This window comes from Ranitomeya variabilis, chromosome 2 (assembly GCF_051348905.1).
Source record: "Ranitomeya variabilis isolate aRanVar5 chromosome 2, aRanVar5.hap1, whole genome shotgun sequence".
In the NCBI taxonomy this organism is placed as follows: Eukaryota; Metazoa; Chordata; class Amphibia; order Anura; family Dendrobatidae; genus Ranitomeya; species Ranitomeya variabilis.
Window position 1 is genome coordinate 50552000 of NC_135233.1, and position 16216 is coordinate 50568215.

General features: G+C 42.1%; 1 protein-coding gene across 1 annotated transcript in view; it reads left to right on the top strand.

The window, feature by feature from the left end:
* The window catches only part of CAMKMT (calmodulin-lysine N-methyltransferase), a 594390-nt gene that overhangs the window by 534007 nt on the left and 44167 nt on the right, over positions 1-16216 (top strand). The window contains exon 9 of the mRNA XM_077282404.1: positions 1894-1957. Coding sequence (XP_077138519.1) covers positions 1894-1957 — 64 coding nt within the window. The remainder of the gene's footprint in view (positions 1-1893; positions 1958-16216) is intronic.

Genomic DNA, 16216 nt, shown 5'->3' on the forward strand with positions numbered 1-16216 from the left:
AGCCACATGACAAATTTGTGGCCACTGTATATGAGTCCTGAGAAACATCTCCTACCTGATGGCATCCGCAGTTCTTCTGACTAGCTATCTTGTCACATGTACGTCACACCGCAACAATGACGTTTTGCCAGGCAAAATAATCAAGAAAATAGCCTTGGATGCCAAAAGGTAAGAGGTGGTTATCAAGGCTCCCATCCAGCAGCCATAGATTACTACCATGGCTGATAGACCAGTTCCTTCGAGTCAATCCCCCCCAATGCTTGCTGACATTTGTCTGATGGTTCTAGGTGATATCCATTTTCAGAACCTATAACAGCCGCTATTTCCAGGGCTAATTTTTAACAAATGTAGAGTAAACAAGACTCTAAATAAAATAATAGACAAACCTATCCTATGTAAAAGACAGAAGGCCTCTATATTCCTAAAAGACACTTTAGCCAAGTCCAAAAATTTTTGCAGGCTCACACGCCAATGTTTTGTGAATGCATGAATAACAAATACTACCCTGTCAGATAATGTTGGTGGAAAGAAGAAAGAGGAATCAAAGATTGTTGAATTTCAACAACTGAGCTTTGTGTTCTCTTGGAAGAAAAGCCATCACCAGAATATTATGACATCATTTTACCTCCTGATCCCTGTAGAAAACACATGCACACTAAATTGAGTTGCATGATCATGTGTTTGGGGGAGTAGATGAAAACAGCCGTCAAATGAACAAAGCTATCTAAAGACCTCCATACAGATTAGTTAAAAGTCAGCCAAACTCCCCACGGTTTGACCTGCTGATGTGTATGGGTGCCTCCTGATTCTCCCCTGACAGGCGATATTTGGCTAGATAAGTTTAGGTAATTCAAACTTCAATACCACCATTCAATATCACTTTTTCAGAAGACATAAGACTCTGCCGGTGGACTGTGGCAGCACCTTTCTCCTCCCACTTCATTGAAAACACATGAATGCTCGGCAAGGGGAAGTGCTCTGGTGTATATGTTCGTCCAACAACTGTCTCATGTGTATGACCGGCTTAGAATGTGTGGGCTCGTTTACTTGTGATGTCATGTTTTTATTTTAGGCAGAAATGCTCATTGGGTCCTTTGGGCTGTGCACACACACGGTGGACATGTTTGAGCCGCCGCGGTCCTTGAATTCCTCATTGCAGAACACTTAAAGCACCAACCAGTATTTTTTCTTATTTCAGCGCTGAAGTGGTGCTACTAACGTGTTTCCTAACCCTAGTATTATACTTACGATTCACTGTCTTCAGCTCTTCTTGGGACTGCCTCAGTCCTTCTCTGCTATCTTGTCGCTGCAACTTCTGACTTACCAGAAGTAAGAGGTAACAGTCTCAGGCTCTCAATGTAAGTCTACAAGATCCTTGTTCTAGCCTTGGAACGATCTCGAGGGTCACAACCTGCAGAAAATGACTGGAGTGGCACCGATAACAGATCAAGACCGAGGCTGATAAGTATGATTTTAGCTGAAGAGAACTTAGATTAGTGGCGCTACTCCAGTGGATAAATTAGAAGAAAATACTAGACTGGTGCTTTAAGGTTGCAGGGAAATAGCCTTTTTGACCTGCAAAACTGGGTGATTGCTACAATTGGCTGTACGTTTTTGCAAGACAATGGTTAGCCTGCATCAAGCAGTTCAAAGACCGTGGCGGCTCAGGGTCACTCTGGTTTTCGACCGCGAACCCATCCATTGCTCGTAATCATAGCCTTATGTAACGTTTTGTGTAGCAGACAACTTGATACTAATTTAAAACTAATTGAATAGTTAAATGTCTCATTATCTCTGCTAAATGAATTTAGTTGGTTTAATATTTGTCTTTCTTGTATCATTAAAATGTCAGACCCCCTGTAATCCACAATGTGATTTTTTTCTGAATGTCAGCCTGTTTCTGGACCAGTACAGAGCCTGCCTTGTTGATGCAATAAAGAGATTACTCCAGCCCAGTGTAAGTATGTTTCTATTTTCTCCTGATCACTGGCTTCAGAATAATTAGTCTCTGCACAATGATTGAGAAAGTAATGGAATGGCAGGATTAATGTCATGTAATACTGTAATACTTATTATGTCCAACTTCAATTGAGTCTTCTAATCTATCAGATTCTTTCCTAATCATAAACTAGGGAAACTTCTTCTACTTGGCCTTCAGATAAGGCTCACAGTGGGAAGCAAAATAAATGAAACCGCTTCAAAGATAGAATGAGATTATTTTTTTTTTTTATCAAACGTTTTGTAGAGTATTTTTCTTTGATAATTTTGCATTTGCAAAAGCAAGATGGTGATTTTTTTTCATGAGTGTTAGATCGAACTTGTATGTTATGTAGAACATTTTCACTAAAATAATTTAAAGGGATAAGCTAACACAAAATTTACTTAAAACATGTCACGTAAAAAAAAAAACATTGTTAACCTGCAAGAATGAAGTTAATCTCAGGTTAATAGTGTTTTGAACCTGCCCGGCGCCCGCCCTTAGACCCTCACTGCCTGGAGGAAATGACCTTTATACCTCCCGGTAGCGTTCCGGGTTTCAGTCACTTGGTCGGCGCCAGATTGGGTTCAGTCACCGCTTTGTGTATCGAGAGCGGCAGCTGTAACCATGCCCCCACACTGATTGATGGCAGGGTCTAATGCTGATTTGCGCAGTTACATCTGTCTCTCTCTATTCACTGAGCCTGCTTCGGCACCGTCCCTGTGACTGAACGCCGAATGCTTCCAGTAGGAATAAAGTTAGTGTCCCCCCGACAGCTGGGGTCTAAGTGCAGGACACGGGCAGGCTCAAAACTCTATTAACCTGCAGATTAACCCCATATCTATCGGTTATTAGCATTTTTTCATGTGACAGGTTCACTGTAATCATAACCCTAACCTGCTTGAACACTAGCGTTACTGTGGTGGATTTGGGTCATCTTAGTATTGCATGAACAGCCAGAATTTATCTGAAGTGTCCAGTTTCTGCTCTTATTTTATTCTTGCTGCTTCCCTATGTATTCCACTGTTTTGGTTTTTAAAATCTGCCAAATGGTTCCAGAAATATAGGAATTTTATTTTGTGCTAATATTTATGTTTTAATCCAAGGAGACGTGACTCACAATTCCTCTGGGGTGTCTCTTTAGGCTGCTATGCATAATAATAAGCTACACCACCTTGTAAAGACAATCATTATTAGCACTAAGCAAAAACATCCATATCTCTGGAACCGTATGGCATGGCGGATTTTAAAAAAAGAAAAAAGAATACTCCGGGAAGTGGTAGGAATAAAATGAGAGCAAAAACTGGACACTTTTGACCCGATAACAAGTTCGCTTAAGGCGACTGCTGCAGGAAGTAGCCTAGCTTCTTTATGTGTTTTTAGAAAGTTTTAATATTAAGATAAAGCTTATGATACACGTGACAAGGAGACTATAGCAAAATGTTAGACCAATGTTAAGCGCTGTTCACATCATGTTCAGGCCACTCATTCACACAAACCAGCAAAAAAAAACTGACTTAAATGTGCTCTCAACTGAGCCATTCACTATAATCCGGTGCAGTCTTGTTGTAGTGTTTGGAGATTTAGGTTTCCTTGCCGCAGCTGCATGATTTGCGACTACTAGACAGTTTGATTACATGTGGGGATTCCTAGCAACCAGGCAACCCCCACATGTACTCAGGCTGGCTACTTGCTGTAAATCATGCAGTTGTGTCAAGAAAAACTAAATCTCCGAACACTAACAAATACTCGGAGATCACCCAAACGTGCTCGGGAAAACCCGAACAAAGAGTATACTCGCTCATTACTAAACATCATGTATTTTTTGTGGCCAAAGTCTTTTAGAGAATAAGAGTTGTTGGTCGGCTTTCCCTCACCAAGGTAAAAATGTATCTGTAAGTATATTCTATATGCTCCATTCAGATAAATCAGGCAGCAGCAGAAATGTTTGCAAGAAATATGCCATGGAGATGTCCAAACCCAGTTTCTAAATACCATGGCTAAATGGTCCCGCACACTTCACCTCAAACAAGGGCCCAGTCAAAGAAAAGCACTAAGGCCAAGACTAGGGATATCACAGAGTGTTCCTTTAATGAGTTGTATGTTTCCTAAACTTTATGTTGGAAGCATAAGAACTGAGTATAAGGTGGGGATATGAGCTTGTCACTCTCTTGACTTTGGCACACTCCGATGCAGTTGCTTATCAAAGGATGACTGCCGCAAACACCCCATATGAATACCATAACTCAAAGTTAGTTGCAGTTTGATTCACCAGTTTACATTAGACTTTTGTGAGTCAACATTTTTTAACAATGGAAACACAAACATGGCCTGAGATGTTACTTTGTATGGATACAGCCTTATAATACAGCTGGCATGCATGTGGATCCATGGTTAGGTAAGACGCACCTTAAATATCTCATTATCTGCTGTTTGCAGAGAGAAAGGCTTAAGTTTTAATGGATTATTTAATGCCCGGATTACCCCCCGTTGTATTCTTCAACACTTTGTTCTGCCTTGTATCAAAGCGTACGGCCATGTTTATTTTTACAATGTGCCAACGGTGAGGTTTATGTTCAAAGGACACCTCTCCAAACACATAAACTGTCAGTGTACCTAGTGGAGCTTTTATTATGTGTGTAAATAAATGCCAGTCTTTTGAGTTCAATACGATACATTTGGACACCATGAGCATACGGTAGGCATAGACACATAGTTCATGAGCACAGAGTAGTGGCAAAGCAAGTAATAATGCCCTCTTAAAAAAAGCCCCTTTTAGAAAGTATTAATTTTCCCCCCTTAAAATGAAGCCCACCTGGGTGCCAACTCCAAAAGTAATGATACCACAATTGTACCACATTCCACAAAAATAACCCAGAAAATCAAATGATATTCTCCCCTGCAGACAAGGGAGACACCGGGAAAAAGTATTAAACATATGAAAAAATAAAGGTGCATAAGGCCATGGAAAGTCATGACACCAGCTGAAATGTATCAGTAATTAGAAAGCAATCCTGCCACTTAGTGAAAAATAATATCAGTTTGTTCAACTAATGTCCTATAAAAAGATGTCTCATTACCAAGGTGTCACACAAGAAACATCTCATGATGGGTAAAACCAGACCGCTTTGTCAAGACCTTTGCAACCTTATTGTTTCAAAATATATTAATGGCATTGGTTACAGAAGAATTTCTAAACTACTGAAGACTCCAGTGAGCACTGTTGGTGCCATGATCCAGAAGTGGAAAGAGCATTATTTCACCATAAACTGGCCATGACCAGGTGATCCCCGCAAGAATTCAGACTGAGTGAAAATAATTATCTGAAGAGTTTCCCAAGAGCTACAAATAGACCAGGAATCACCAGGTACAGTAATGCACTTAATCTCCATGGCCTGTATGCACGCTCGCCATGCAAGACTCCATTACTGAATAAAAAAACATGTTCAAGCGCATTTACAGTTTGCTCATCAACATTTAGAGAAGTCTGTGGAGTACTGGGAGAATATATTCTGGTCATATGAGGGCAAAATTGAACTCTTTGGAGCCCTATATGGAGGCCAAAAGACACTGCATATCACCCCAAAAGCACCATACCAACAGTGAAGTTTTGAGGTGGGAACATCATGGTGTGGGGCTGTTTTTCCTCATACAGCTCTAACAAACTTAATATAATTGAGGAAAGGATGAATGGACATATCTACCAAGACATTCTTGATAAAAACCTGCTGCCATCAACCAAGATGATGAAGATGAAATGTTGGTAGACATTTTAGGAAGACAATAATCCTAAACACACAGCCAAGGAAACTCTGAATTGGTATCTAGATTGGCCTAGCCAATCACCTAACCTTAATCCAATAGAAAATGTATGGAAAGAACTAAAGCTCAGAGTTCATAGAAAGAAGGCGTGTTTGTGTGGAAGAATGATCCAAAATCACACCTGAGCAATGCATGCGACTAGTTTCTGCATAGAGGAGGCAGGCATCTTGTCGCTGTCATCCCTGACAATGGCTTTTGTACAAATTATTAATTACATTTTGGCAAGCATGTTCAATCCTTTTTCCATGTTTCATTTCTCATTATTACACATAACTTAATTTATGGACATCTATGGTTTGATGTATTTGTGTGGATTGGATGGGCATCTCTAGAAGTGTATTTACTTAGAAAATTGGTGACTTGTGCTATACTTTTTTCACATTTTTACTTGGGAACACTTAAACTACACAATGTAACTCCAAGTCAATTAGATTTTTGTGAAATCAACCTGTCCAGTTTTGAAGCAACACCGATCGTGAATCAATTTCATCTGATGTTGCGCAAATGGAACAGACAACAGGTAGATATGATGGGCATTTAGTAAGACACCCCCTATAAAGGAGTGGTTCTGCAAGTTGTGACCACAGGCCATTCCTCTTTTCTCATCCTTTTTGGCTCTTGTTTTGGTCACTTTTGCATTTTGTCATTGCTCTCACCTTTAGAGGTACTGCACAGTAACATGAGGTGGTGTCTACAACCCACAGAATTTGCTCAGGTAGTGCAGCTCATCCAGGATGACACATCAATGCGAGCTGTGGCAAGAAGGGTAGCTTTGTGTGTCAGCAGAGTGTCAAGAGAATGAATCAGATACCAGTAGACAGGTCAGTACACCAGGAGACATGGAGGGGGCCATAGGAGGACAACAACCCAGCAGCAGGACCACTACCTCCTCCTTTTTGCAAGGAGGAGCAGGAGGAGCAGTACCAGAGCCCTGCAAAATGACCTCCAGCAGGCTACTAACATACATCTGTCTGCTCAAACTGTCAGAAACAGACTGCATAAGGGTGTTATGAGGGCACAACGTCCACATGTGGGTGTTGGGCTTACTGTGCAGGGTGATTGGTGTTTGCCAGAGAACACCAAGTTTGACAGATTTGACACTGGCACCCTGGGCTCTTCATGGATGAGAGCAGGTTGACACTGAGCACATGTGACAGAGTCTGGAGATGCCAGGGAGAAGGTTATACTCCCAGCAACATCCTCCAGCATTACCAGTTTGGCAGTGGGTCACTAATGGTGTGATGAGGCATTTGTTTGGAGGGCCTCACAGCCTTCCATGTGCTAGCCAGAGGTACCCTGACTGCCATTAGGTACCAGGATGAGATCCTCAGACACATTGTGAGACCATATGTAGGTGCACTGGGCCCTGGGTCCCTTCTGATGTATAACAATGCTAGACCTTATGAGGCTGAAGTGTGTCAGCAGTTCCTGCATGACGAAAGCATTGATGCTATGGACTGGACTGCTCATTCTCCAGACTTGTATCTAATCGAGCACATCTGGGACATCATGTCTGTAACAAATGGAAATGGAGGCACAGATAGTAAAGTTCACATTCGTTTCTATTGAAACTTTTAGTGTGGACCACGTTCCGGGGGGCTCCGAAGGGGGTGTGACTACGTGAGCCCCAGACACCCGTGGTAAGTCCCCTCGAACAGGGTCAGATTGGAATGCCTGTGGGACACGGGTGCTACCTCCAGTTAGACCCCGGACTCGTGGCAGCTGTCCCAGCGGTACAGATGGACAAGCAGGTTTAGCAGATGACGTGGTGCTGACCGGTGGGTTCCAGGGGTACGGGTAGGAGCTGGTACCGGTGGTACTGGCGTTGTTCTGAGGTACGGATGGCTGAATGGTGGGACGGGACCGAACTGGCATAAAAAGAATGGATGTCGCCCAGGATAGCCGGGTAACAGGTAGCTGATAGTCTCCGGAGACAAATATTGTAAGCGGAGCACTGGCAGAATACTTCAGAAGCAGAAGCACAAACTAGCTGAAACTGGAAGTTAGCAACAGTGGATTCTTGTTGCTCCGGCACCCTCCCTGTGGTGGAGGGCCTAGAAATAGTGATCACTAACACGCCATTGGTCAGAAGTACTTTTTGAAAAATGCTCGCTGTCTCTCTAAGAGACCGGGAGGGTGCGCACGCGTGACCTAAGCACTCTACCCGGGAACCTGCTGGCCACGTGTCAGGAAGCAGAGGAGGGAGGGAAAGCAGAGGCTGCAGCAGGACGGCGTGGAACCGGCACAGAGTGGGAGTCCCGACGGGAACCCTGCGAAGGTACAGGGGCCGGACCGGGTGTAACAATGTCTCTTTCCATCCACCAACAATGCCACGTTGCACCACAGACTGTCCAGGAGTTGGCGGATGCTTTAATCCAGGTCTGGGTGAAGATCCCTCAGGAGAACATCTGCCACCTCATCAGGAGCGTGCCCGATGTAGGGAGGTCATATAGGCATTTGGAGGCCACACACACTGCTGAGCATCATTTCCTTGTCATGAGGTACTTCCAATGAAGTTTTATCAGCCTGTAATTTGATTTTCCACTTTGACTTTGAATATCATTCCAAACCCAGACCTCCATGGGATATTAATTTTGATTTACATTGATCATTTTTATATTTTATTGTTCTCAACGCATTCCACTATGTAATGAATAAAGATTTGCAACTGGAATATTTCAGTGATATCTAGGATGTGGTATTTTAGTGTTCCCTTTATTTCTTTGAGCAGTGGATATATATATATACTGAATATATATACTAGATGGTGGCCCGATTCTAACGCATCGGGTATTCTAGAATATGTATGTAGTATATTGCACAGTCACGCAGTACATTGCGCAGCCCACGCAGTACATTGCGCAGCCCACGCAGTACATTGCGCAGCCAGTGCAGTACATTGCGCAGCCCATGCAGTACATTGCGCAGCCAACTCAGTACATTGCGCAGCCCACGCAGTACATTGCGCAGCCCATGTAGTACATTGTGCAGCCCACGTAGTACATTGCGCAGCCCACGTTGTACATTGCGCAGCCCACGTTGTATATTGCGCAGCCCACGTTGTATATTGCGCAGCCCACGTTGTATATTGCGCAGCCCACGTTGTATATTGCACAGCCCACGTATATAGCAATGTGGGCATGATATCCCTGTTAAAAAAAAAAAAGAATTAAAATAAAAAATAGTTATATACTCACCTTCCATTGGCGCCTGGATCCAGGAAGCGGTTAACGACGCTTGGATCCGCCAAGCCGCTCACGCCGGCCGCCATCTTTCATTTCCAGGATGCATTGCGAAATTACCCAGATGACTTAGCGGTCTCGTGAGTCTTCTGGGTAATTTCGCAATGCATCGCCGGGAACGGAAGATCGCGGCCGGCGCGAGCGTCTCGGCGGACTACAGAGGGTGAGTATAGCAGTTTTTTTTTTTATTATTATTTTTAACATTACATTTTTTCACTATTGATGCCGCATAGGCTGCATCAATAGTAAAAAATTGGGGACACACAGGGTTAATAGCAGCGGTTACGGAGTGCGTTACCCGCGGCATAACGCTGTCCGTTACCGCCAGCATTAACCCTGTGTGAGCGGTGACCGGAGGGGAGTATGCGGGCGCTGGGCAGTGAGTGCGGGGAGTAAGGAGCGGCCATTTTCTTCCGGACTGTGCACGTCGCTGATTGGTCGTGGCAATGGTCGTGGGCGTTTTGCCACGACCAATCAGCGACTTGGATTCCATGACAGACAGAGGCCGCGACCAATGAATATCCGTGACAGACAGACAGAAATACAGACAGAAAGATGGAAGTGACCCTTAGACAATTATATAGTAGATATAATCACTCAATTGAGCATATATTGCATACTTGCGGTCACATGGCTGCTCTCTCCTGGCATTGAGAATCCTGTCAGCGTGCCTTGCATGCTGTGAGGAATGAAAAATCTGCACTCGCTGTGTGTGTCGATTTTCGTGCCAAACCTGGACAACCCCTTTAAGTATAGGTCGCGGGCGGATAGTGGAGGCCTCTCTAAGAATGAGGAAATCACTTCTTTTATCCGCTTCAGGGTTTCTGAACAGTTTGAAAGTAGTGATATAAGACGAAACGTGCACAGCAATGCAATGCTGTGCACATTTTCTGTCTTATGCCACTTCTACTATCGGCTTCAGGGTTCGGAAACCCTGAAGCAGGTAAAAGAAGTGTATTGTTCCTCTCAGAAGCTGCCCAATCTCTTTACAGAAAGTGTTCAGCGAAAGTCACCACGAGGACGACAGCAAAGCAGCCTCAGGAAAACGTCCACCGATATTAACTTGAAACTGCTTTGCCGGTGAAAATTCAGCAGCTACTTCAGAGTCTGAAAAACCCAGTGTCCACATTCCCTTTGGAGTTGAAAAGTTTTTGAGGCGTTTCAGTTTTCACCACCAAACCCTCCTAAAAACATCTGTGTGCACATAGCCTAAGTAAGGATGGTTTTAAATACAGTAATTTTGAAAACGCTGCTGCAGTTTTTGCTGCAATTTTTGAGTCATCCTCAAAGTTGATTCAAAAGGAATTGTTAGTCTAGAGCGGGGCTTTTTCTTATTTGTCTTGCCGAATCCACTTCGAGCTTTGACTCAGAAAAACGTATCAAAAACTACTACATAAAAAGTTGTGTGTGAAACCATCCAATCCATATATATTGCATAAAAAGCCTTATCACATACTATAGGGAACACATTCAGTTGCTAGCCATTTATTTATGAGGATACTAAGCAGCGTTAATGTATTTGTGAGAATGAAATTATACTCGCGGGAGGTATTTAAGGGTACAGCCGCAGGATCAGCAACAGGTTTGAAGAAAGGGAATTCTAGCAGAAGTGGATTGTACTGTGAAAGGGCCGTGCGTTGCCTGATTTGTTTTCACAATTCTCGCCACCTGTGAAGCCGTTCTGATAGAACACAGGTTTTCACTTTAACTTTGAGATGAAAGGCGTGCTGGTGGTTATGCCTTCAGTATGCTGCAATGTGCTGCTAAAGTATATCCCCGCTGTTCTCCATGAATTGATTGTGAGTTTATTTCTCCTTCTGCCATAGCTCTCCGCAGTATTTCACGGATAGACTTTGAGTTTTTAATACACAGCAATGCTCACCACCTGAGAGACAGTTCCGATGGGACACTGAGTTCATCTTCAGCTTGATACTGGAAAATATAAGATTTTCCCGAGCGTCGCAGGTTAGGGTTTCATTCTTACGCTTTGTAAGGTTATGTATCGCTGCTTCTCTCTGTGAAATGGCCCCAATTGTTATGATATTTTTCACTAACGTATAACTCTTAATACACATTTAGAAACAGTTTCCAGCGGGGTTAACCATCACACGCTTGTCTATAAATCTGTAGAGTTTTCATGTTTTATGTTTGTACTCTGAAGGTAGGAAATTAGCGATGAGAAAATCTACGTAAATTCATTTTGGGCAACTAAGCTTTATCCAATTCCATCCAAATGGGGCTGAATCTAATTTTGCCTTGATTGCGGTGAAAAGACGGTTTATTATACTCTAAGGTCTCTCTAGATCCCAAAACATAAAAACGAAGGAGGTAAAAAAATAAAAATACACGTTAAACTTACCTTTGGAGCCCTTTCCCTGACTCCTTATGGTGCCTTTTGCCGCAGTTCCCTGCTAGGTCTTCAATTCATTTTTCACATATTTTTGCCCCTTCCCTACCTTAAAAATAATCCAGCAAAATGATAGCCGGCTATCTGCTATTTTGCTGGATTCTTACAAATGGAATCACAAAAATGTCAGATTAGTCAAAATCCAAATTTTGAGGAAAATTTTAAAAAAAATTTGTTCTCTCAACTCTAGAATTATATATTTCTTTCTTTTCTTACTACGCAGTTTTCGGTCTTCCTTGTATATGTCTGACAGATGGTCCTAGCTTAGTTTCCATTTCGTAGGCCATCCAGTGCTTTTTCCCCTCTTAATGCATATTGATGTCTGAACTGATTCCATATACTGTAGAATCATTCCGAGTCATCCGGTGCACCAGTTCTTGCATTGGATTAGGTATAGATCCAGATCATAAAATGTTGCATGCAGGATTTTTTTATTCAGTCTTGAATGTTAGATTACTGCACGAGGTGTACAACTCACAAAGTGTACAACTTTCTTTTGGCTAAGAAAAAAAAATGTTCAGGCTGATGAAGAAAAAGCCGTCCACAGTCACCAAGATCTATTGATTTCCTATATTTGCCAACTTTTGAGACGGGACAAAAGAAAAATCTATGATCTTTAGATACAAGATACAGTTGATAAATAGATCAGCAATTCCTTTTATCACCCTGATATGATCACCATAATGTCAATTCCTAGACTAGTTAAGCAATCAGACTTTCCACAAATTAAAATGGAGGCAGTCTTTTTCTTACAGTTTTAATTTCGATCTTCTCGGTACAATTTCAAAACCGTGCACAGTTCTATCATCCGAATAAGACTGCACCATCAAAAACATCTGTAGGAAACATACTCTTATGTCAACCCCCATCTTTTTTTTTTAAACAGCCTTCAGTTCATTCTCGAGCAATGGGAACTTGATGAATGTACGATCTGTTGGAAGATCGATCTTGTGCAAGTCTAGATAAGTCCACCATGGTCTTCTCTGCTGTTCATACCTTCACAAATTATGCTTTTGTGTGGTAAGGTCATTTCCTCATGGGAATTAAATTGAGTGGATTTTGCAAAGTATCCTCTGCAAGACTTGACAATTTGCAGATGCGGATTTACAGTGGATCTTGCTCCAGATTTATCGAATATTTAAATCAGCAACACTGGCATACTGTGGCTTTAAAATATGTCTCACAGGTAATTTTCCTTATGGATTTTGCACAGATTTTTCATGTAGCTTGTTGATGAGATTTAATATTTCACTTAGCCGATACTGTAGCAGTCTGCAGATTTTTTTCTCTGAGGAATCCGGATGGAAAATTTTGAGCCCATTGCCCCTTATGATCATACACTGGACACATTTACACTGGCTTTGGCTAAGAACGTATACTGTGTCTGAGATGCTTAAGTAGGGCGTTTGTGGTGTGCATGCTTTCTTAGTTGTATTTTTACTGGATTAAATAAAGCTGTACGTGTTCTTTCATCTTAAACACAATTGACTCCATTACAAGGCCAAACACAATTTCCACTTGTTTCTTTATTTTACTGTTGTCCATTGTATGCTTCTTCCAGATCCTTGTATGACAAAAGAAACAGAAATACAAGCATAAAACTGCAGGAAATGCATGACCTAGAAATGTAGATTTGCAAGATAGGTGCCAAGCAGCTAACAGGGACAATTTACAAGCGTAGGTGATGTTCAGTTAGTGATATGTGTATTTGATGCAAGGAGAAAGTCTGAAAATCAATACAGAAGACCGGAAGACCACCAAGAGGAGGAAGAAGCAACAGCGACAGGGTGGAGATCAAAATAAGCTTACGTTTTTCCCAGTAGAAGCGGGCCTGGTTTCAAATTTTGTCATGGGCTCCTTGGTTACATACTACAACCTTGACTGATAAAAAGTAGTGGATACACACCTGAATATTCAGAACTGGCTTTGTGGATTATATTCTCTAAATTATTATTTTTGAACATTGCATATAGATCACCTTGACTGATAAAAAGTAGTGGATACACACCTGAATATTCAGAACTGGCTTTGTGGATTATATTCTCTAAATTATTATTTTTGAACATTGCATATAGATCACATGGTGCAACCATGCGATGAGGAGTGTCCGTGTTCTCCAGCAACATCTCTCGCAAGAAATGACTGGAACCTATGCTTGCCCACATATTTCCTGTGCAATGACTTTCTTTGCAGACAAGTATTACATTGAAATGAACTGCTAACAATGTAATACATGGGTGGGTCGGATCCACCCATTGGTTATTGCTCAAAGAGGAGATCCCAAGTGAGAAACACACTTTTTTATGCCCTTATATCCTAAACATGGGAAGAAGTTGTTATGATACCTTTTTTTTCAAAACTTTAGAGAGCCTGTGATTGTAAAAATCAAATATCAATTTGCTTTATTTGGGTGGTTGGTTAACTTTCTCAGCTTAACCTAAGCATTAATGGAAAGGACATAAGTGACTGTTAGATCAGTGTGGGTCCGAATGATGTGCCCTCCATTGATTTCCAAAACAGTGATCTAATGCCACGCTCGTCCCTCAGCCTCAAGACCATAGTGAGAAGCGAAACGGCGATCTTCTTGCACAAAAACTCTTCTATATTTGTCAGTACCACTGACTTTGAGTCAAGCAGCAAGGTGCCCACTTCAACAGAAGTGTTAAGCTTATCCTAGCCATAGTTTTGAGGCTAGCAGGTGGAAAGGGGGACTGTTGTGAGTTTTGCTCTTGGGTTCCCTCCGGTGGTTGTTGGTAGTAATGCAGTTGTCCCTGGGTTGCAATCCTAATCCCTATTCCTTTAAGGGGCATTGATGCTACACCTTTGGCTAAAAATAAGCCCCAGTTCTGGACACAGGTGACCATGTGCATGGCGCCAACCCATCAGGAAGATTGTTGATTTCTGGTGTTGCATAATTTACATGATGCTATCGTGCTGGGTTTTCCGTGGTTGCAGGCACATAATCCTGTGTTGGATTGGAAGTCTATGTCTGTGACTAGTTGGGGATGTCAGGGAGTTCATAATGATGTTCCTTTGATGTCAATCTCCTCTTCTTTCACTTCTGAAATTCCAGAGTTTTTGTCTGATTTTCAGGATGTATTCGATGAGCCCAAGTCCAGTTCCCTTCCACCGCATAGGGACTGTGATTGTGCGATTGACTTGATTCCAGGCTGTAAGTTTCCTAAGGGCCGACTTTTCAACCTGTCTGTGCCTGAACATACCGCCATGCGGAGTTATGTTAAGGAGTCTTTGGAGAAAGGACATATTCGGCCATCTTCTTCACCGTTGGGAGCAGGATTTTTTTTTGTTGCTAAGAAGGATGGCTCCTTGAGACCCTGTATTGATTATCGCCTCTTGAATAAGATCACGGTCAAGTTTCAATACCCTTTACCTCTGCTTTCTGATTTGTTTGCTAGGATTAAGGGGGCTAGTTGGTTTACTAAGATTGACCTTTGGGGGGCATATAATCTTGTTCGTATTAAGCAGGGTGATGAATGGAAAACTGCGTTTAGTGTTATGATCCTAGTGGTAGAGGATCTCAGGAGTTCCAGCTAAGTCTGCAAACACAAAAACCAGCTCATAGGGAGGTGGTAACTTGGCTGACCGCATACCTGATCCTGGCACAACAACTAGAAGCAGCCGGGGAACGTACCTACGTTGATTCTAGACGTCTCGCGCCAGCCGGAGAACTAACTAACCCTTTCAGAGAAAATAAGACCTCACTTGCCTCCAGAGAAAAGACCCCAAAGTTAACCCCTTCATGACCCAGCCTATTTTGGCCTTAATGACCTTGCCGTTTTTTGCAATTCTGACCAGTGTCCCTTTATGAGGTAATAACTCAGGAACGCTTCAACGGATCCTAGCGATTCTGAGATTGTTTTTTCGTGACATATTGGGCTTCATGTTAGTGGTAAATTTAGGTCGATAATTTCTGAGTTTATTTGTGAAAAAAACGGAAATTTGGCAAAAATTTTGAAAATTTCGCAATTTTCACATTTTGAATTTTTATTCTGTTAAACCAGAGAGTTATGTGACACAAAATAGTTAATAAATAACATTTCCCACATGTCTACTTTACATCAGCACAATTTTGGAAACAAATTTTTTTTTTGCTAGGAAGTTATAAGGGTTAAAATTTGACCAGTGATTTCTCATTTTTACAACAAAATTTACAAAACCATTTTTTTTAGGGACCACCTCACATTTGAAGTCAGTTTCAGGGTTCTATATGGCTGAAAATACCCAAAAGTGACATCATTCTAAAAACTGCACCCCTCAAGGTGCTCAAAACCACATTCAAGAAGTTTATTAACCCTTCAGGTGTTTCACAGCAGCAGAAGCAACATGGAAGTAAAAAATGAACATTTTAACTTTTTAGTCACAAAAATGATCTTTTTGCAACAATTTTTTATTTTCCCAAGGGTAAAAGGAGAAACTGGACCACGGATGTTGTTGTCCAATTTGTCCTGAGTACGCTGATACCTCATATGTGGGGGTAAACCACTGTTTGGGCGCACGGCAGGGCTCGGAAGGGAAGGAGCGCCATTTGACTTTTTCAATGAAAAATTGGCTCCACTCTTTAGCGGACACCATGTCGCGTTTGGAGAGCCCCCGTGTGCCTAAACATTGGAGCTCCCCGACAAGTGACCCCATTTTGGAAACTAGACCCCCCAAGGAACTTATCTAGATGCATAGTGAGCACTTTAAACCCTCAGGTGCTTCACAAATTGATCCGTAAAAATGAAAAAGTACTTTTTTTTTCATAAA